The sequence below is a fragment of the Centruroides vittatus genome, unplaced genomic scaffold (genome assembly GCF_030686945.1).
Source record: "Centruroides vittatus isolate TY-2023 unplaced genomic scaffold, ASM3068694v2 contig_1891, whole genome shotgun sequence".
Taxonomy (NCBI): domain Eukaryota; kingdom Metazoa; phylum Arthropoda; class Arachnida; order Scorpiones; family Buthidae; genus Centruroides; species Centruroides vittatus.
In genome coordinates, this window is record NW_027121163.1 from 592,734 (window position 1) to 612,987 (window position 20,254).

The 20,254-nt window shown below is 45.2% G+C and overlaps 4 protein-coding genes across 5 annotated transcripts in view; 1 reads left to right on the forward strand and 3 right to left on the reverse strand.

Annotated features, from left to right (window-relative positions):
- The first annotated feature begins 395 nt into the window (after window positions 1-395).
- Window positions 396-5,290, forward strand: LOC136970058 (uncharacterized). 2 transcript variants are annotated; one of them, XM_067264428.1, is made up of 4 exons: window positions 396-526; window positions 4,630-4,805; window positions 4,877-5,005; window positions 5,074-5,290. In XM_067264428.1, the coding sequence occupies exons 2-4, from the start codon at window positions 4,632-4,634 to the stop codon at window positions 5,128-5,130; spliced, it is 360 nt and encodes a 119-aa protein (XP_067120529.1). In that variant the 5' UTR covers window positions 396-526; window positions 4,630-4,631; the 3' UTR covers window positions 5,131-5,290. The 2 variants fall into 2 exon arrangements, with proteins under 2 accessions (XP_067120529.1, XP_067120528.1); XM_067264427.1 differs by lacking the exon at window positions 396-526 and having other exon boundaries at window positions 4,407-4,805.
- Window positions 1,082-3,790, reverse strand: LOC136970059 (uncharacterized). Its single transcript, XM_067264429.1, is given in 5 exon segments — window positions 1,082-1,366; window positions 1,441-1,578; window positions 1,661-1,856; window positions 2,938-3,125; window positions 3,128-3,790. Coding segments are annotated over 5 exon segments (1,062 nt in total). The 5' UTR covers window positions 3,638-3,790; the 3' UTR covers window positions 1,082-1,336.
- Window positions 4,603-7,628, reverse strand: LOC136970057 (uncharacterized). The gene is made up of 3 exons (XM_067264426.1): window positions 7,411-7,628; window positions 6,070-6,420; window positions 4,603-5,999 (listed from the first exon to the last, which is right to left on the reverse strand). Exons 2-3 carry the CDS (start codon window positions 6,381-6,383, stop codon window positions 5,432-5,434), a joined length of 882 nt encoding a protein of 293 aa, XP_067120527.1. The 5' UTR covers window positions 6,384-6,420; window positions 7,411-7,628; the 3' UTR covers window positions 4,603-5,431.
- A 1,212-nt stretch (window positions 7,629-8,840) lies between these two features.
- Window positions 8,841-20,254, reverse strand: part of ND-13A (NADH dehydrogenase (ubiquinone) 13 kDa A subunit) — a 35,159-nt gene continuing 23,745 nt past the window's right edge. The window contains exon 4 of the mRNA XM_067264430.1: window positions 8,841-9,017. Within this exon, the coding sequence (XP_067120531.1) occupies window positions 8,955-9,017 (63 nt within the window). The 3' untranslated portion in view covers window positions 8,841-8,954. The remainder of the gene's footprint in view (window positions 9,018-20,254) is intronic.

The following is a 20,254-nucleotide window of genomic DNA, read 5'->3' on the forward strand; positions in this document are numbered from 1 at the left end:
ACAGGAAGCACGCCGAATAATTGAGGGGCCGGATTAGCATGTGTTTTTTTTATTAATTCCCGCTGCCTTGAAAGCGGGAGCAGTGACAGGCGAGATTCTGGATGCCATTCGCGCGGATTAACCGTTTTGCTGTTTATATAAATGGAATTGTTTCGCCAGCGGATAAACACCAGTTTGACCTTGACCCCCGAACCCGAATAGATTCGATAAAGCCAATAAGAAACGTTGCCCGTTGCTAACTCCCCGATAAAGCGTTGTTTGTTTACGGGTCGTTATCCTCTTCGGTAAACAAGGAGTCCTCCTGAAGGTCCAGATATTTTCGGTAACGAACACTTAAAAAGAAAAAAAAAGGTAGCGGCGATATACCAGGAATTCGTTTGCTTCCTGTCTCTTCTGCCATAATCACGCCATACTGATATGACGTCACACAGGAAGCGATAGCCGCGTAACGTAATCGGTGAGTATATAAACCGAGGCGATCGTAACTTTACTGTATCACTCTGGCAGCGCTCGTTTCAAACCAAAGGTAAGAGAATCGAACCCTTTTTAACGCGGGTATCCTACTTATATTTAAATATAAATGTGACGCACAGTAAGCGGCGCCATCTTGTCGCGCTAAAGAACTCGGAAATCGGAAGTGCCGAGTGGTAAACGGCCGGCGCCACTTGCCAACTGTTTTCTGTAAGGGAATAACCCACCCGGTGTGCATCGAGTGACGTCACTCCCTCGCAGCGGTCCAACATTTAAATTGCGGCGGGGTGTCGTAACGCTGTCATCTGTGCGGCCAACGAGGCGTTTGGCATCACCCGGCGTTCGTTCACACGAAGATTCTCCGGATTATTTTTCGCGTTCGGACGCACCGGCGATCTCACATTAACCCGAGCGATTTTCAACGCGCCGCTTCCGACAAGTTCAAACTCGTCCGGTCGGAACGCCGGTGCGAAATTGTTACCATGCCACGTGAAATCGGCGGCACGGAATCATATGACCCGCCTCTCCGCCATTAATCAGTTGAAGTACGATACGGGAGTGTTATCTCTATAAAAATAAAACAGTCAGATAAAGAAAATATAAGCAATACTTTTATCTCAATTGTTTTTATTTCAAACATATCACGACTAATTTAAAACGTTTTTTTCTTTAGCTTCTAAACTTTGCGTTCGAAATGGCAGTCAAAAGCTGTGGCAGTGAACGAAGCGGTTCCATTATTATTATTATTATTTTAACTGTTTGTAACTCCGAGCGGACTCGAGAGGCCATATTGTTTTATTTTTAATCACGTGCATAAACTTTTTTTTTGTTTGTTTTCGTCAGCAGATGGCGTCACGTCGGCGCTTCAGTAGACGTATGTGGTAGTTCGAATCGTCTGGGGGGAAAGAAACAGTTTAGACGGGCGCAATAACGGGGTGTAGAAATACGCTAATAAAGCGTTCAACTCACGTTTTCGGTGGTACCGACGGACGAGCGCAGTTCGTCCAGTTCTTTCTGCAGGCAGCGACACTTTTCGCTACAATTCTGTAGGTAGAAGGTTGCCTCCTGCATCTGGTGATTGACGCCATCATAGTTGGAGTGCAGCTCCTGCAAACACAAGCAAGCGTTAGCGGGAAACGGCGAACGCGCAGGCGCCGTCGGAGCGTTCGTAAATCAAGTCGGAACTCACGGTCAGCTGCTTGGCCTGCTTCTTGATCACCTTGAGCATCTCCTCGTTCTGCCGGTACGTCCCCTCCAGCTGGTAGGCCAAGTCGGTCAGATCCGATTGGAATTTACTTCCGGATCCGTAAACGTCACCCTTGATCGCCAATTCGGCTTCGTTCAGGCGCTTGGTCAGCGAGTCAATTTTGGTTTGGAAGTCGTGGCTGTCGGGGATAGAAACATCAAAAAAATACAATCATTTCCCGCCGCTCGTGTTGGCGCTAAATCCGGGCGTGCCTCAACACCTGCCCCGGGTCACGTGGGTGAAGGAAGGTGACGCCGAAAGTCGTTCAGGTAAAGGATATATCCAGGACGGGTATATATTTATTTATTTGTTTTTTTATTTTTGACGATTTTGGCACGGCACCAAACTCCAAACCTCTCCAACCAAACACGGAGAAGAAAGCTAATCTTGCCAAAATGGTTAACACCTGATGCGGCAAGGTCGGCTCGGGGTTGACAGTCTCTCTTACGTAACGCCATCTGTTGACGAGTGTCTCATTCGGGTGCGTTAATAAATTTAAAAAAGTGTAAAGAACAAACCAATGAAACGAGAGGGTTGAGAAAATTTTTTTTGAATTTTTACTCCGTTGGCCAGAAAAAACAACAAACTACATTATTTGTTTTTTCAAAAAGAAAAAAAAATGTTCAGACAACTTGAATTTCTCGAGAGTTTATAACAAGAAAATTTTAAAAACGATTTCGGCGAAGCGTCGGTGGAGCGCAGGTGTCCTTGGACAATTTAGAGCCAACGAGACAGCCGACTTCTGGGCCTCCTAGAAAGACCAAAACAAATCTCTGAGAACATGCGAAAAAAAAACAAAAAACACGCGCGCGCGTTCGCACGCGCAGACAAACAAACAAACAAACACGGGCGCGCGCGCGCGCGCGCACACACACACACAAAATTTATCTTGCAAAAAGGCTAAACTCGCGCCGCCGTCTCACTCGAACGGAATTTGGGATATTTTTAACTCCTGGCCCACGTCTCGAGCGGAAATTTCGACTTCCACATACGAGCAAGACTCAGTCGATTGACGCTCAGCCAAACAAATCTTCTCTTCCTTTCCGGAATTCGTTCCCTCCCCCCTCGAAGGTCGCCTTTCCCTCCGGTCTCCCGCGACTTGCCGGGAAGAATAAATCCGCGAGCGCGACTTTCCCTCCTCTCGCGCGACTTTCTCGCGCTGAATCCATGGTTTTTCTCTCTCTCTTTTTAAACGCGGCCATTACAATAGAAATCCTTACCATTTGTCGGCCCAAACCAAGGAACTGTAGCTGTCCAGCTTGCCAGATTTGAGTTGCCACTCCAGCTCGTCCAGTTCCCTCCAGCGTTTCTTGCTCTTGAGGTCCAGCTCGGTCAGATCCGTGGCCGAGGGCGAGCGGTACAAATAGGAGGAGAGTGGCACCCAGTAATCGTCACTTTTCTTGTAGCTCAGGTCGTCCATCGAGTAGCATCTTCGAAGATTCGAGGTGGAACCGACTTCTTCAGATCGTAGTCGTAATCGAGCAGATCGTAGTAGCCCGGGTAGGACCACTGTTTAGTGGGATAATAGTGGCTGTAATAGTAGTAATTGGGATCGCTGTAATAGTAGTAGGATGTGGGCGTGTAGTACTTGTAGGGACGGTAGGAATAGGCGTAGGGAGACAGGTAAGACGAGTAGTACGAAGGGTAGTGGAAGGAGTAGTAGGGCATGTCGTAGTAGTAGTAGGTCTTTTTGACCGGTCCCCGCCTGACGCTGGTGGTCGAGGGCCAGTAAAGCTTGGAGGGCGACATGTAGGAGTCGTAGGAACCGTAATAGGGTCGGTTGGAGTCCAGGTGAGCGCGGAAAAGGGCCTGGCGGTACTTGCGTTCCACGTCGTCCAGGGCACCCGAGTAGAGTCCGGTGCCGTAGCGATAGTTGTGGTCGTACATCAGGCTGAGGGGTCGTCTCCAGTATCCGGGCATATTGTCGACTCGTAAGCTTTCCTTGGGGTATCTCACGTCGCTCGCAAAGTCACCGCCGATCTTATACCCACACTGTCTTAACAGAATTTGGTGCTGGCGTGACGTCAGCCGCAGCTACGTAACCGAGCGGAGAAAACGAATGGGAGGGAATTATATAGGATCGGATATTTTTGCATTTTGTCACGGCCTTGAGGAAAATCGCTTTCGCCTTGCCAAGAGCGGCGAGCGGATTTTGGGTGGGAAGTGGACAGGAACGATTCAAAATAAACACCGCGCGCGCGCTCCCGCCTGTTTTTGTTACCGGTTACGCAAGGGGCGGCGGGGAGCACCCGGTCCGAGCGGGCTCTCCGGACCCCCGCGCGCGGGGGACGGCGCCGGCGTGGCCGACGGGGGAGGGAGCCCCACCCTCTCCGTCTCTCCTGTCGGCGGAGGGTAACAGGAAACTCTAAAATCGGGAATCGCATTCCAAATTTAGCCTCGAAAAAAACCCGGCGAAAGTGATTAAGCGAGCGTAAATATTTGTCTAACCGTTTTCAAATGGTATTTTTCGCCACCGACCAATGATCGCCGCACCCGAACGGTGACGTGAGGATTCGGCTTCCACCAATCGGAGGCGGCGCTATCGGGTTTCGTCCGCCATCTTGGATGCTATCACGGTTACCGAAGCGTCCGTATATATCACGCCCTTTAATATTAAAAAGGGACAGCCGGAGACTAAATTCACCCTTCGGGAAGGGCCCACTGAGCAAGATGGCGGCGGCATCTATATATGTATATATATAGTAATTTTTTTCTCAAGTTTCCCTTTTATTGTTCGTTACAAAAATTAACGAGAGGTGGCGGTCAGCGGGGGGAACGTGTCAGAGGTCGCGATCTGAGAAAGGAAATGGCAGAACGTGTCGGGTTACAAGGAGCGCCCTGCCAAACACTTTCCGAGAACAATGAAAAGCACCTTGGCAAGGACGTTCTCTCTTCCATTGTTTATTTTGCAGTCATGTTACAATTGGAGATCGGAGAGGGACGACCGAACGAGGGATGCGAAAAGACCGATCTGGACGTCACCCCCGGATTTTACCGCCTGGCCGACGTGGCGGCGCACTGCCAACCGGACGATTGCTGGGTAATCGTGGGGCACAAGGTGTATGACGTCACTTCATTCTTGTCGGAGGTGAGTACAGGCGGGAGGGGGGACGCTCGCCGTATCCGTCTAACGCCCCCCTCTTTTTTAAACTCACGCAGCATCCCGGAGGATACGAGATAATTATGGAACACGCGGGTCGTGACGCAACTATTGCATTTTATGGAGCTGCACACTTGAAGGAAGCGTTTCGCCAGCTGGACAGGCTTTTGGTGGGTGTTTTAGTAGAGGTGAGTAGTGTTTCCTTTTTTCTCCCTTTTCGAAATTTCCCGCGTTTTCATCGACTGTTTCTTTGCAGTACGAGCGTCTAAATTTATTCGACGAAGACCCCATGGAGATGGTTTCCGCCCGATGAGCGTATTGCCCATTTCCCACGGCTCAAGAAACGTGTACATAACGTGAAATCTCATTTTAATGTTGTTGTTGTTATCTTTTCTTTTTGTACTTTTGTACGACGCGTGTTTACAGAATCGATTATTTTTATATAGAAATCAATAAAGTATATTATTCATTCAGAGCGCCTCTACCGTCGATACCGAACACTAAATTCGAAATGAGGAAAGTTTATTGTTATTATTATTGCTTCGTTAAATCGGGGGATTCCGGTGTTGACTACTTGGACGAGTAAAAGCGATTACGTAACGTGCTGCCGGGTATTAATACTTTGTCGAGGTATTACAAGGCGGCGGCGGGGGGGGGGTCAAGAAGGATCGGGTTTTCTCACGTCCTCGCTGGATTTCTTCTTCGCGGCCTTCTTCTTCACGGAATTCCTGTGCTTCTTCTTTACCGACTTGTCCGCCCCCCTCGACACCGGAGTGGTGGACCTGCTCTTCTGTCCGCGCGCTTTGGTTTCCGGCGTGGAGCAGGGGCTGGGCGTTTTGCTGACTTCCGGTACGGCCAAACGGTTTGTTTTCCTGCTCAGGGACTCGGACTTCCTCCCCCCTGTGGTCTTTCTGAGAGGAGTACGGCGTTTGGCCCCCGTTTCCTCCGCCTGCTGGTCCAGGGACTGATTTCTCCTCCGCCCCCTCTTCGTCTTCCGCCATCGCCTGCCTGGTAAAGTAGTCGTAGCAGAATTCGTGCGCGTTGTCCCCCAGGTTTTCCTCCCCCCAGTCGTCCGGCACGCGGGCTTTGGCGTACGACCTGACGTTCCACGGCGTGCTGCGCGCTGGCACCTGTCCGTACGACTGGCGCACCCTACGCGCCAGTTTGGCCAACTCTACATATCTAAAAGGGTAGAAAACAACGCGCGTGAGTGGAAGGAAACTAATGATAAACGGACGAGGCGACCTCTCACCTGGTAAAAATGTCTTCCTCGAACTTGCTGGCGGGTCGACACAGGGTGAGCATCTTCCATTCTATGTCCACTTGGCACATTTCCTGTATGTTTACCTGACGCATGGAGGCCGGGATGGGGTCCAGAAACGGAAATTCGGGCGAAGAGCAATGCCGTCTAGAAGGTCGAGCATTTATCAAAATGTCCTCCTCCTTCGGCTTCTCCGAACGCAGCTTCAAATCCGCCACCTTTAGTAAGGCCGATTCTAATTGGTGGACCGATTTAATTTTGATTTTACTCAAGTCCAGGAAGTTAAGTCTCGTCTCTTCCGCCATTTGTCCAATCAAGGCTAATGTGACGTAACGGTGCTATCTGTCCGGATAAACGCAACGTTAAACCTCCCTTACGGCCCTTAATTAATTAATAAATTCGCCAACGTCATCGTCATTAACGTAAGCGAGTAGAGAACAGAACCCTTAACAAGCAAGGTACCAGCTGTTCTCTCGACCGGTGGTACGCGTACCCCTAAGGATAGGCAAGCCAGTACGCGAGTGGAATAGGTTGAGAAACGCTGTCACAGATGAATGGAAAGGAATACATAGGAAAAGTCACTTAAACGTTCGTATAATCCAGTACTTTTGCGAATACGAATCGTAAAACGAATTTAGAGCGATTATTACAAAACTGGTACCGAATTCGGTACGGTTGTTTACGTAATAAGGCGCCAGTTTCGGATAGACGCAAGAGGAACCACGAACGAGAAGGATTAATGAATAAAAATCACCCGAACCGCACTCGTACTCGGGCAATTGCGAGCGGTAAACGAGTTCCAAAACTGCAAAAGCCGGTAAAATATTGTACCGATTCCGGTACACCCGGTTCGGCCCGTCGGTCGGTCTGTCCGTCGTTCGAAATTTTAAAAATTATTCGATCGAGAAGCTCGTCAATCGAGTGAAGTCCAAGAAAAAAGTTCGAATTGAACGAAGCTAAATATAAACCCGTGTTTCCCATTATTCGGGAAGTTTGCAGGACGGATCGATGGACGGACGGACTGTGACGTTTCTACCGACGATTTCTCTTTCGAAACAACAGAAAAAATATAAATAAATAAAAAAACCTTCACGTAACATATGACGACGTTGCCACCGATTCATTTTTTCCCATTTTTCCGTATCGCCATTTCCGGATTTCGCGTATTAAGCACGCAAACACGCGCGCAATTCCTTTAATTCGCTCGAATTAATACGGAGGAAAAAAAAACGCCTCATATTAAAACTCCTCACCCTCCCTCTTCCTCGTGCTAAAGATAGAATTAATTTAATAATTTCTGTCACTTCGTTCCGTTTCGGGATTGAGTCTTACCTGTAAACAGACGACAACTGAATCGTGCATGTTAGGCTTAGAGCGGTCGCAGACGACGAAACGACCTTCGCCGATTGGACGAAACGTCGGCAACGCTTGGCGTCGCCACTACCGGTCGTTGCGTGACGTCACTGCAGCAACAATAGTTATCATCGGTTTCCACGGCAACCGCCCGACCCCGGCGTGCCACTTGCTGCGTACTCCGTAACGGAAATTAGTGCGTTAAGCGAGTGTTTAAGATATTAAAGTTCGAGTGTTTGAGTTTTCCCGATGCTACAGGGGGGGACGAGAAAAACGTCTGCCGGCCCGCCAGGTTACTCTTTCGATTCCTCGATTTAGCGCCGCCGTAAGTCTTCGCCTACCAAACTGGCGCTAAACCGAAGAAACTCAAACAACGCCATCTGTTGAAGGACAAGTTCGATTGAAAATCGAGTCACGTGATTCAGTCACGCGACTTCTCTATTTATTAACAAATAACAACCCGTTGGCGTTTTACGGGGGTGGAATTATTCACCACCGCGCTAATTCGAAGTTTGGTAACAAGTTTTTTTTCTTTCTGATATTAAGGATGAAAAGGCTGGAATTTCTTTTCTCGACATTTCACGGCGTTTTTTCTATAAGGTGAGGTTAAACCTCTATATAACGCTATCTTCCTGATTTTGCTTTGGAAACGGCACTGTCATCACCGAATCACGTGACTTTCCAAACAGGATCCGGTTACGTACGGTCTGACTGGTGAGACAATTCGATATAGCGCCACACTCGATTTAGTGCCAGTTTAAACGATGATACTAATACAGTTATTATTTCTTAGGTAACTTCGTCTAGCGCTACAATCGATTTAATAAATAAATAGCGGCGCTAAATCGAAGTTTTCCTTTCGTACAAAACTTTATGGATTGAATTGGATCGGTGTAATGGGATCGGGCAACTCGACACACGGGCGGGTCTGTCAAGAGGGGAGAGGACTTTCTACGGGGGAAATGCCCACCGTTTAGACGCCAGACGCACGAATAAACTTTAATATAGTGTGTCGAGGCGCAAACCCGCGACCGACCACCATTGGCTCGTGGTTTAATCCACTCTCCAGCGAGGGCAACCCCAAAACGCGGGCGATCTACCAATGGGGGGAACACACTACGGCTCTTATTTTGGTGTGGGACACGCGAAGAAAACCGCCAAACACCACGCGCCAAACAGTTTTATCCACTCCTCCACCGAGAGGGTGGCCCGAGCAATTAGGAATTTCTCTTCACGTCCGTCCGCACTTTCTAAATCGCCATTTTGTTAAGAAAGAAAAGTGAAAGTGACAACGCCAGACACGCATACGCTTCCTTCCCGATAACTAATTCAAGGCCCGAACTTAAACGAAAACGCCAAAAAAAAAAAAAAAAAAATCTAGGAATGACGATACAAGATGGCGTCGGAAATTGGGTTATTTTTTTATTACAACGCTTACAATAAGTAATCTACAATCTTGTTTTTCGGAAGTCGGCATTCGAACCCGCTTCTGATCTTCCTAAATTTAATTCTAGAGAAATATTTTAGTGCGGTTCCTGAAAGAAACGAAGGCCACAGTATCCGCACGCATGATTTCCCGGTTGATCCTGCCAAAAAACCAAAAAACCGGCATCAATCATCAGTTTGACTTCTGGCCAGTTTTTTTCTGACCTTCCCGATGTTTACGCGTCCCGTTTTTAAACTTAATTAAGAGGTAATTATTGATAAGGTGAAAAAAAGAAAACACCGTTTAAACACAATAATTAAGTTAATTAAATTTGATTTCTCAAGGAATTTAACGCCAGGGTGCTAAGTTTATCAGCAGAACGGCCACTGGAGAGGACGTAAAAAAGTGTCCGCTGTTCGGAGGTTATTCTGTCGGCATTTTGTTCAAAGTTCCCGAAAAAATTGATGTCGTTTAGAGAAGGTGTCCGTTGTTGTCAGGTTATTTTGTATTCTGTTAAAGAAGTTCCAAAGTTTGGTCGCCGTTTACAGGTTATGTTCCATGCGATTTTGTTCAAAAATGAAAGAAATGGCCGCCGTTTGGAGGCGTCCGTTATCGGAGGTTCGACCGCATTTACGATCCTTTTATACAAAACGCAATTTTTAAATGAAAATATTCCATTTTCTAGTGAACTTTTCATCATTAATTTAATAACCTGTCCTAATTATCATCGCCATTAACTCCATTGCAATTCTCTAAACCGGAAAAAGGCATCTTGCTAAAAATATTTTCTGAAAAGTCAAGCGAAACTGCGGGAAGTTGGACAGGTCTCGCACGAAGGTGGCCAATGAAAACAGGGATTTTCTTTAAAAAAGAAAAAAATATATCCCCGAAAACCTGCTTTGCGGCTTATTTTAACGAGTGGAGTTGCAATTCTACGAGATTCCCTCGCCGCACTTTGCAGTGTATTTAAATTTGGACGTAAAGAATGAGCGAAATCATCACAGTTCGAGGTGGCACCCGTCCAACTTCCCCATGCAATAAACCCGAATGCAAAGGATTATTTTGGAATTAAGCACTTCCCAGATCAATGCCCGTGGGCATTGGCGCAACTGAACGCGTGGACAAAGCAACGCTGCTTAGGGGATGCCTCCCGGGGACTTTCTACGAGGAGCAGGGCCATTTAGGTGATGGCACACGAAGAAAACGGGAAAACCTCGGCCCAACAAGCCCAAACGGTTCAGCGATTTCGTCCACTCGTCCGCCGACGAGCACCCAAATTTTGAAAGTAACATTGTTGCTGCTAGACGCGCGCGTGCACTTTCGATAACTTTATGGTAGCGGCATCAGAACAGTTCCTACTTAACGATAATCTGCCCGAATCCTAAGTGTATTTTACTATAAGATTTACACGTGACTCGTATTGAGGAGGATAAAACGGCGAGGGAATATGCTGGTGAGGATGTAATGAACAGAGAGGAATGGCGCGAAGTTAACGGAAATTTTTGGCTAAGGAGCCCTAGATAACGAAGAAACCCTAACAGGATTTTAGGACTGATGGGATAAGGCAATGCAACACATGGACGATCTGCCAAGAAGAGGTGCCACTCGGGAAGACTTTGTGTGAAAAACTGGCCTCTGTTTGTTGCATACGAAGAAAACCCAGAAAAAGTCACGTGGTGAGGCGTCAACTCGCGACCTCACGATGTGGTGTTTTCTGCATATAACGCAACACAGAAAGTCCTCTGCTTTGCAGTTTGGTGTTAGAAACGTGAAGAAAAACGCTGAAAATTCTACGTGGCCAGCATATCGGTGAAGCGCGAACCCACGACCAACTACCAGTATTCAGTGGAAAACCCTGAGAGAAGACAAAAAAGTAGTAGTCATACACTCAGAATATGAATATACTCAAATTGTTAAGTTAAAAAAAAAAACCCGTTTTTACAAATTGTCATCAATACTTTTAACGTCGGCGCGAGTAAAACAGGACAAATCTGCCAGAAAGCCGAACCTTCGATTTCTTTTTCGTCAGAGGATTCAAATAACACGTATGAAGAGAAACAGATTTATGGAACAAAAAAGAGGACTTTAAGCCAATTAACATTATCCGAGACTGAAAAACGAGACAGAAACTACACAAATCGTTAGAAAAGCGCGTCGAAACACCCCATTTAGCCCCATAAATCAGTAACAAGAGCAAAGATTGCGAATTTCCCGATCATTTTTAATTAAAATTAATCTATTTTTGTTCCAGAAATTCTCCTGAAAATCTCGCCCGATCGATTTTCTCCGCCGGTCTGACGCACGATTCGCTTAATGCGGCGCGGGCCACTAATTTGCATAACCTTTCTGCGTGCGCAAAACCTACCTTAGAGGTGGAACTACCCGACAAATATTTCTGAATGTTTATAGTTTAAATTATATTTTGCGCCTCGAGGAGGAGGAGGCTTCTTACACGCATACAGTCAGACTTCGATTTAGCGCCATCGTCTGAATCCCCCAATATGAATCGAAGGCTGCCCTTAACTGAATTACCTCAATGAGAAATGCCTAGTTACCAGGTCCCGAAAACTGGTTTCAGAGCGGTTTGCAATGCAAAAATGCCTCATTAGAAATTCATTCGCCGAAGGAAAGGTTACCATTTTCGAATGCCCTTTTTTCACTTCACAAGGCTGGCGCTTTATAAGATTTGACTGCATAGAGGCCCATCAATAAGCATTAATCTGGCTTGGTTTGTGCTAGTATGTGGCAAAGCGACAGGTGAGCGATCTGCCGGTCCTGGAGTACTTTCTTTGGGAAACTGGACCCTATTTAGGCGTCACTAATGCGAAGGAAATCCGGGAAACTCCACGTGGGCAGGCAAGGCAAGAAATTAATTTAGCAAACTCGCCCGAGAAGGACTAAAATAAAAATGGCGCTCGGTAATTCGTTAATTAATTTCGAATTAACGGGAGAATTCGTTGGAACCGCTCTCTAAACGATCCCTTCACAAAAACAGGACGGGCCAAAGTCCGGCTAGATCTAGGTCAAATGGCTTTTGGGCCACCCCGCACGTGTGACGCGCCGCGCAAGACGCAACCATTTTAGTGTATCTGGTATACTTTTATGTCAGTTCTTGCACCTTTTTATTTACAAAGTGTATGCGTCGCAATGACGTTAAACGGGGGTAAAAAGGTTGTGTCCGACAGACGGGCACAATCTTTATACCCTCGATTTAACGTCTCGTTAGAACATTAGAGTGGCATTACTTTCTATCCCAGACTACAGAACGACATATGGGTCCACTAGCAGGTTCGCGCCTGTCCAACGGATTGTCACGTGGAATTTTCCGGGTATTCTTCACGTTTGTAACGCCTAAATATGGGCCAGTTTCCCATAGAAAGTCTTCCCGGGAGGCACCCTACCTCGGAAGATCGACCACGTGTCGCGTTGCCGTATACAAACAATCCAATCCAGAACGGCATCACAACGTCACGATTCAGAAGGCATAACCATTCCAAGTCCATTTCGTACTTGATGGATTCTCCTAAGTGACTTACAAGGATAGTAAATGGGAATTTTATATCCATAATCGTTATTAACGATCAATTTTCTGCATGTAAGTTTACATTTTTCGTCCCACCGTCTCGATCGATACGCGTCGATACAAAAGCAAAATGGACGCTAATTTCCAACCTTCGAAATTTTTAAATTTAATTAATTATTTTTATATTAAAATGGCCCATAAAATGGCCGCAGAGTCTTCGTGTACCAGAGAGTGCCTGGATTAATTCATTTATTTTTAATGGGGCTTCGGTATCATACAAGCCAGTATGTGGCTGTAGTTGGGAGTTGGGGCAGCCTGAACCCCAAACTACAAGTGAAAAAAAAGTCTACTTTGGGGTTCATTGACAGTCCTTCAAAGAACTGTGGTTCTTTGACCCCCTTCTTTGAGGTTTTTCTTTGGAAGACCCCTCCCGAAGTCAGCATCGAAGAGGAAAAACGTGGGAATTGATTAACACGAGGCACCACGCATTGCCCATTATGGCACGCAATTCAGAGGTCCATTGCGGAGATTTACCCGTTATGATTGACTCGACTGGAGTGCCTAATCTGTGAGTAGCCACACGAACGTGTGGTACCATGTGACACTCCCAACACACCGTGTTGCTACTCGCATAAATCTGGAGACTAAGCACCTGGAATGGGTATGAGACGGGAAAAGTTGGATTCGTTACATCTGTGATGACTCTTTTCATGCTCTTCAGCGGAGGGTAAGGAGCCAGAACTACTTCGCATCCTCTTTGGATTGGTAGGAGGCAACGCAACACATGGACGGTCTGCTAAGGGAATGCCTCCAACTATGTTATCATAGATACGCGAAGAAAACCCGTTGGTTAGAAGGGAACCCGCGACCGAAAACAGGTATTCGGTGGTTTCATCCATTGAACAATGGTTGGCCACACCTCTTGGAGTGGAATCTTCGTCCTCCATGGAAGAGCACGGAGAGATATTAAAATTCGTGCAGAGAATGAGGAGGAGGAATACACAAGCGGGTTTGTGGCCATTCCCGGTAGGCATACAATTTATTTAATGTAATTATTGCGGTTCGTTACTCACAAACGAACAACGATCCCATCCACACTGTTGCAAATTTTAAATCAATCGAATTAAAATTCGGAACACGCGCCTACGAACACCTCCATTTAAGAGCGGTCACGACGCATCAAACTAACGAATAAATAAGTAAAAGCTGCAGTATTAAATAAATTAATATTTAGAACGTGCGATAGTAATATATATATATATAATATATCCCGATTTAGCGCCCAATAAGCGGATAGTACGGCGCTAAACCGAAGTAACTCTAATAATAACGGCGATAACAATAAAAAGAAATCGAAAAGCGAGTATTCGTTGGCGCTTTACTAGGACGCCGCTAGTCAGCAGGACGCTATATCGAGGTCCTCTCATCCCTGTACCTTCATTAAATTTTTAATTAAAGTACTTAATTACATTTTAATTAAATTAAATTCTTTTTAGAGGGAAAGAATCTGCAGGATAACGATAAATGCAGTGGATATTTTTACATCCCGCGCCGGATTAGTGCCTCGAAATAACGCTAATTATTATCGAAAACGCATTGAAAATTATATATTATTATTTTTGAAGGATTTTCTATTGGAATTCTTGCTCCAACATTCGCTAAATTCGATGAGAATGTACCGAAAACTCTGGCGAAATTCTCTCTCTTCAGAAAGGCGTTTGATATTCTTGGAACGTGCGAGTGTCCCATTCCAAGACCGCCATTCGTTTTTATTTTTTTATTTTTTAAGTCTCTAGATGTTTTATCGTTGTTCGAAATCGAATCTTAAACATTCGTCACTAAGCGCTGGTGCATTATCGGGACACCACTAAGCTGACTCACAAAATTATCCAATGTGAAAGTATCTTAAGACGTTTTCTTCTCCCCCAATTTTTAATCTCCAATTCCTCTTCTCTCCACTCTCTGCCGCCCAATTCGTCTACTCTCAAACCTCTACGCTGCCCAATTCCGTTTCCCCCCCTAGCTTCTGTCGCCCAGTTCGTCTTCTCGTCAACCTATTCGCTCTTCCCATCTTCTGACATCCAATTCCTCTGTCACCAATTCCTGTTCTCCCCACCTCTGTCGCCCAATTCCTCTTCTCCCCATCCTCTGCTGCCCAATTCCCGTTCTCACCGGCCTGATGCCAACCCTTCTACTCCCCATCCTCTGCTGCCCAATTCCCGTTCTCACCGGCCTGATGCCAACCCTTCTACTCCCCAACCTCTACTCTTCCCAATTCCTCTTCTCACCAGCTTGCGACACCCAATTTCTGTCCTTCCCGGCTTCCGTTGCCCAATTTCACCTTCCGAAACTAGAAAATTCGGGCAGAAATCTTGTAAATTTTCTAATTTCCATATTGATTTTCAATTACAAACACTTATTATTTAACAACAACAAACCCCCTTCCCAATTAAACTCAAGGAGCTCGTTAATCTGTGGTTCCTCATATTTTTAAATTGAATTTCGGATTCAAAGCCAGAATATCTGTCGCATTGATCAGCCGGCGCATGCTTACTACAAATTGCCTGTGTGCTAAACACAATAAAACATTCATAAATTCCGTTCCACACAAAACAACTTGCAAAGCGTGTACATCGAATACAACACGAAAATGTTCAAATTGGCGTAAACTTTTTGCCCTATTCATATTAACTTAATACACAGTCGAACCTCGGTATAACGCCTTCCTCGTATAGCGCCATCGAACACTCGCGCAATTAAATAATTTAAAAAAAAAAACAATTTAAATACGCTGTAAACCCGATGCATCTCGCTGTAGGCCTTCGATACTGTGCGAAACCCCTTATATAACGACGTCATAGTTTCACCCCTAATTGAAAGGCGTAAAACTGGGGGAAATACAATATTATCGCTTCTCTCTATATAAGAACTTGATACTTTATAGAGGTGGTCTCGATTACAACCAACTTGTACCTCATCGCCCACGTTATATCGGGTTTACAATCGAGGTTATTCTTTAAAGCAGTTTTAATTACTCAATTATCAACACACGTTAATTATAGAAATTATATTTAAACTCGTTAATTATAGAAAATATTTCGTACAATAGCTGACACTTGACACGAGGTTAGGAAAGCGGAAATTTTGAGCAAGGCGTATAATTTTGGCTTCGATTCGAAACATCTATAAGACGGGCCCCCGGGGTCAAACGGTTCTTCCGGCCCTCTGTGATAGGGCCAATTATTCTAGGTCCTACCACGGAGGATCCAGAACGACTACAGTAGTAATATTAGCTAAAATTATACCCATTGAGGGGTTACGACCTTCGGCGGATCGATCGGCATTGGCGAGGAGCGGAGAAATTAGCTCTCGCTAAATTTTGGAGGGGTGGGTGGGGGTTGCGACCCAGTCTAGCTTCACAGAGGAACTGTAAGACACTAGCATCTAACACGCGCTCACGTGTGCAGTACGAAGCAGAACGTGTCGTGCCACGCGAGCCCCCCCTCTCCGGTCGCTTTGGATACCCAAAACACTTTCGGAACTACGTCACCCGGTTCCTAAAACTCGATCATTATTTAACTTTTAATGCGTTTAATTTAAAAGTTTCCTCCCGATATAAAAAAGTCGCCCTTTTAACCCGCAGAACACAAGAAGAGATCGAGTCTCGTGTTCCCGTCTACAGCGCCATGAAATATGTATGAGAGGCGAAGATTTCTAACAGTCACGCTTTAAACCCGGCGAATATAAAATTTATAACGTCACTTACAATTTTATTTCCAACGGAATCGTAAATTTTACACAACTTTACTTCCGACCGTGCAGTTTACTATCGTTAATGAAAACGTCACGGCAGTTAAGCCGTACGACGATACGCCGTTCGGTATATACGGGTTGGCTCAAAAGTCGATTAACCGATCCGCAACACGTTCCGATTCCAAATTAAGTACTATAAAAATCCGGAAACGAGTTGCGAAACTTTCCCGGCAGTGAGTTAAAATTGCGTGTGGCGCCATCTGTTAACAGTTTTGTTTAAAAATGACTTTTATTATTATTATTACATTATTAATCAAAAAGCTTAATTTCGAGCGTAAAAGCGAGTTTTATATAAATCGTAAATGTTAACGAGTGAAATCTTCCTCGTCTGACCCCACTCGAGATACCTCACACGATCCCGTATCTTCCCACCCACCCGACCTTCGACCCCCAAAATTTAACGCCATCGACGCCCCTAACACGCAAACCTCCCTGCCAAATTTCAGAGATTTTCGACAAAGGGTACGGGAGTTATTAAGCTTGGAAGTGGGTGAACAAAGTCGTGCCCCCCCAAATATTTTTGCACTTCTGGACGTTTCGAGGCCCTCCGAGTCCGAATTTCCTCGTAAATTAGTTTTAATCTGCCAAATTTTACACGTAGGACACGGTTTATATTTGACCTGCCACTTGATTAAATATAAATTTAGCAAATATAAACAGCGTTTCGTGTTCCGTTTCCTTCCCCTCCCTCGAACAAACGTCGCTATTGATCAGATTCGACTAGAAATCGAAACCGTTCGAAAATAAACACCTACTTGCCGCGGGTGCAAACACTCGACACACCAGGTACTTGTTCCTCGAGTGTTCCACGTATATGTCAACACCTCGCTTTACTCGACATTTTATTTATTTATTTTACTAACGCTTAATCTTATATCCAAAAATTTAAGGACCCGAATGGATAAACCATACTACACTAGTCGAGGGTTCGCACCCGACCGGTCACGTGAAGTTTTCCGGGTTTTCTTCACCAGTGTAACGCCCAAATAGGGTCCAGTATCTCGCAAAGTCCTCCCGGGTGGCACTTCCCCTTGGCAGAGGGCCCAAGTGTTACGCTGCCTCGTAACACGAGTGAGAGAATGACGTACGTGGGCTCCCGCGCACGTCACATCCTGTAATTGAGTAATAAAACGAACCGTCTGTTATAAATAGAGACTTTCGAGTCACCCCGTGTCAATCTGGACAAAAGAAACTAATTGGATGAAAGTCGACGGTTCACATCTTACATGCCAGACACAAGAAGGTGTAGTATAAAGGAAAAAATCAAGGAAAAAGCCCATTAATGACTCTTTCATTTTCAGCTTCTCCGTGTAATAACACATTATTGCTGTGGCTATTGTGTTCTCATATAGAGAAGCCTTCTTATCTATTTACCAACCTACCTACCTGTACTTCCATAAAGCTATCCACCAACCTCGTTGTAGCGACCTACCTACTTCCATAGAGAAAACATTCTACCTACCTCCATATAATGACAGAGCACGGAGATAATTAGGCACAATGGGAACTAAAACATCACGCTGTCACTATATCGAGGTAGGTAGAGGTAGGTAAAACGCATAAAAAGAAGCAAACGGAGTGAACCGTTGGAGCAAATTGCCCAGCACTCGAGTTAGCTAAACGGTTTTAGCGTGGCCATCGATCAAAACCATCCTCCGAAGACACTTCCACGCCAAAAAAACAGTTGACAGTGTGGATTAACACGGCCTCGGCGTGTTCTTTTCGAAGCTTTAGAAATCTATCGCCCATTGTTCCGTTCTAACCTAACTAAGTAAAATCAATAACACGGGACCTCTTCTAAATCCATCATCATTACAGAAGTGTCGGGAACCGATAAGGATAAACGACTTCGAAAACGGATAAACGAGTATTATAGATGACCCCGACAAAACAAAGGTGAAAGTGGTAGAGACAATGTATCATCCGGCATTGTTCTATCGAACTAAACACTACCGAGAAGATATAACAGAACTTTTTGTATTTGCGGCGTATAAGGCGAGTCCCATTTTCCACGTGCATTTTTCGGGAGAAATTATATACATTGCCCCCAAAACAGGGGTAAGAAACGGCCGTAGCAACCCCTACGGGATCTCGACCATAACGGAAGTGATTACTTGATTAAATATTAAAGAAGCCGATCCACGTGGGACGTGGTCTGAATCCCTTCTAGTTCTAATCATTAATGTCGTTTCGCTAAAGAACTAATGCCCCACTAAGGAAGTAATTTTAGCCACTGTCTCCACGTCAGTCGCAGAAACGACTTTAAATTGGATTTCATCCCCCCTCCCCGGAAGAAGTTCTCGCTCGTGAAGTGAACTTCACTTAATTAATTGCTGCGTGGGATGGAAATTACAGAATTTCTGCAGGGTGGCCCTAGCGCGTGCTTACTACTAGAAGCTCCCAAAGCCCTTGTAAATTTCTAGAATTGGACCGATGGCAACCTGCCGAGCGGGAGGACTTTCTAAGGATAACTGGTCCATGTTTAGATGCTATATACGTAAAGATAATGCGGAGGATTCCACGCGGGGTCGGTGGGGCGCGAATCCACGACGGTAGTGTTCGATAGATTCGTCCGTTGGGTCGGTCACCGGTGGGATTGAATTAAATCGGTTTGGTGGGACGAAGCAACGTAGCACGTGGGTGCAACGCGCCACGTCGGGGGTGCCTCTTGGAGGACCTTCTACGGGAAAGTGGTCCCAGTTTAGGTAAAGAAAACCAGAAAAACACGTCCAATCCGTCGGTTGGGCGCGACCCCTCCCCAAAAGACAGGACTTAATAGAAAATTCGGTTAATGTTACCTATGGTTCCAAAATGGCGGCTCGTCTCTGATTCAAGGAAACAGAAGAAAGAAAACAGTGGGGACGCACGTTCTAACCTATTCTAATAAATTACCATAATTATTACCAACAAAATTATTAGAATAGGTTAGATTAGGTTAGAACGTGTGTCCCCACTGTTTCCTATCCTCTATTTGCTGGAATCAGAGACGAGCCGCCATTTTGGAACCATAGGTAACATTAACCGAATTTTCTATATTTTTTGACACAAAACTTCGAATGATCCACCTCCAAAAACACACAGTGTCGTACCGCCATTCATAATACCTCCAACTAGAATATTGGACTTTCTACTTTAATAACTTCTCTGTATGGAAAACCAATACGGGGCGGTTAACCCTACATCGCCAATACGAACCGTAAATGAGTTTACTTTCATAAAACCGGCAGAAACAAGGCAGCAGTTTAGCTGGTTAACTGACGTTTGAACCACCCCGTATGCGAGTCAAGTCTAGGCCAAAGAACTGGCTCTTCGGCATTTATATGTCGAAATACTTCTGGTAGATTAAAAACAAGTGATTTATTTCTCGCTATATTGCACATAAATTCATTGTAAGAGGGGGAAGTACTTATATAATAAGTAAATATTTTAGTTTATTTTTAATTCCGAGAGCTGGCGTGGTGCCATCGAAAGTTCCGCCGCTACCGAACCCAGTTTAACGTCGAGCGATACTTCCGACCTCCGAAACTGGAGCCGAATCGAAGCATCTCGAACGATACGAATTCTATACGCAATAACGAGGTCTACTCCCTCGATATTTCACGACGTTTCACCGGGAATGGCTCGTTTTATGGACGCTTTATCGGGGTTCGATTGTATATACAGACTCGTAAAAGAAAATGGGAGGGGAAAGAACTGAATGAAAGAATAATTAATGAATATTTATTTTCTAATTTGAATTTTTAAACGGATTATTCGTTTTTAAAAAGGGTCACTTTTAGCTTTGCCTTTGCTCGTTAAAATCGAAAATATTCATGAGATTTTACGTCGATAATGCTGATTTGCTTCTCGTTAAATCGGTGTCAATTTTATTGTTATTGAATATTTCAAAACTTGCGTTAAACAATCAAATATTCAAAGACACGTCTTACGATTAATAAACACAGAAGGACTGAATAGTCTTTCAGATATAGATAAATGGACTTTGTAGAGTCCTCTGTGCCACTCTGTAAAAGACAAACCAATCTGCGCCACTATGTAAGGACTATCCATTACGTAGAGAC

Bases quoted from the DNA above. Each gene is read 5' to 3' on its own strand.
- LOC136970058 (XM_067264427.1), top strand. From the start codon at position 4,407: ATGTATATATATAGTAATTTTTTTCTCAAGTTTCCCTTTTATTGTTCG. The intron at 4,806-4,876 runs GTGAGTACAGGC...AAACTCACGCAG, and splicing joins TCACTTCATTCTTGTCGGAG to CATCCCGGAGGATACGAGAT. The intron at 5,006-5,073 runs GTGAGTAGTGTT...GTTTCTTTGCAG, and splicing joins TGGTGGGTGTTTTAGTAGAG to TACGAGCGTCTAAATTTATT.
- LOC136970057 (XM_067264426.1), bottom strand. From the start codon at position 6,383: ATGGCGGAAGAGACGAGACTTAACTTCCTGGACTTGAGTAAAATCAAA. The intron at 6,000-6,069 runs GTGAGAGGTCGC...CTACCCTTTTAG, and splicing joins GAGGAAGACATTTTTACCAG to ATATGTAGAGTTGGCCAAAC.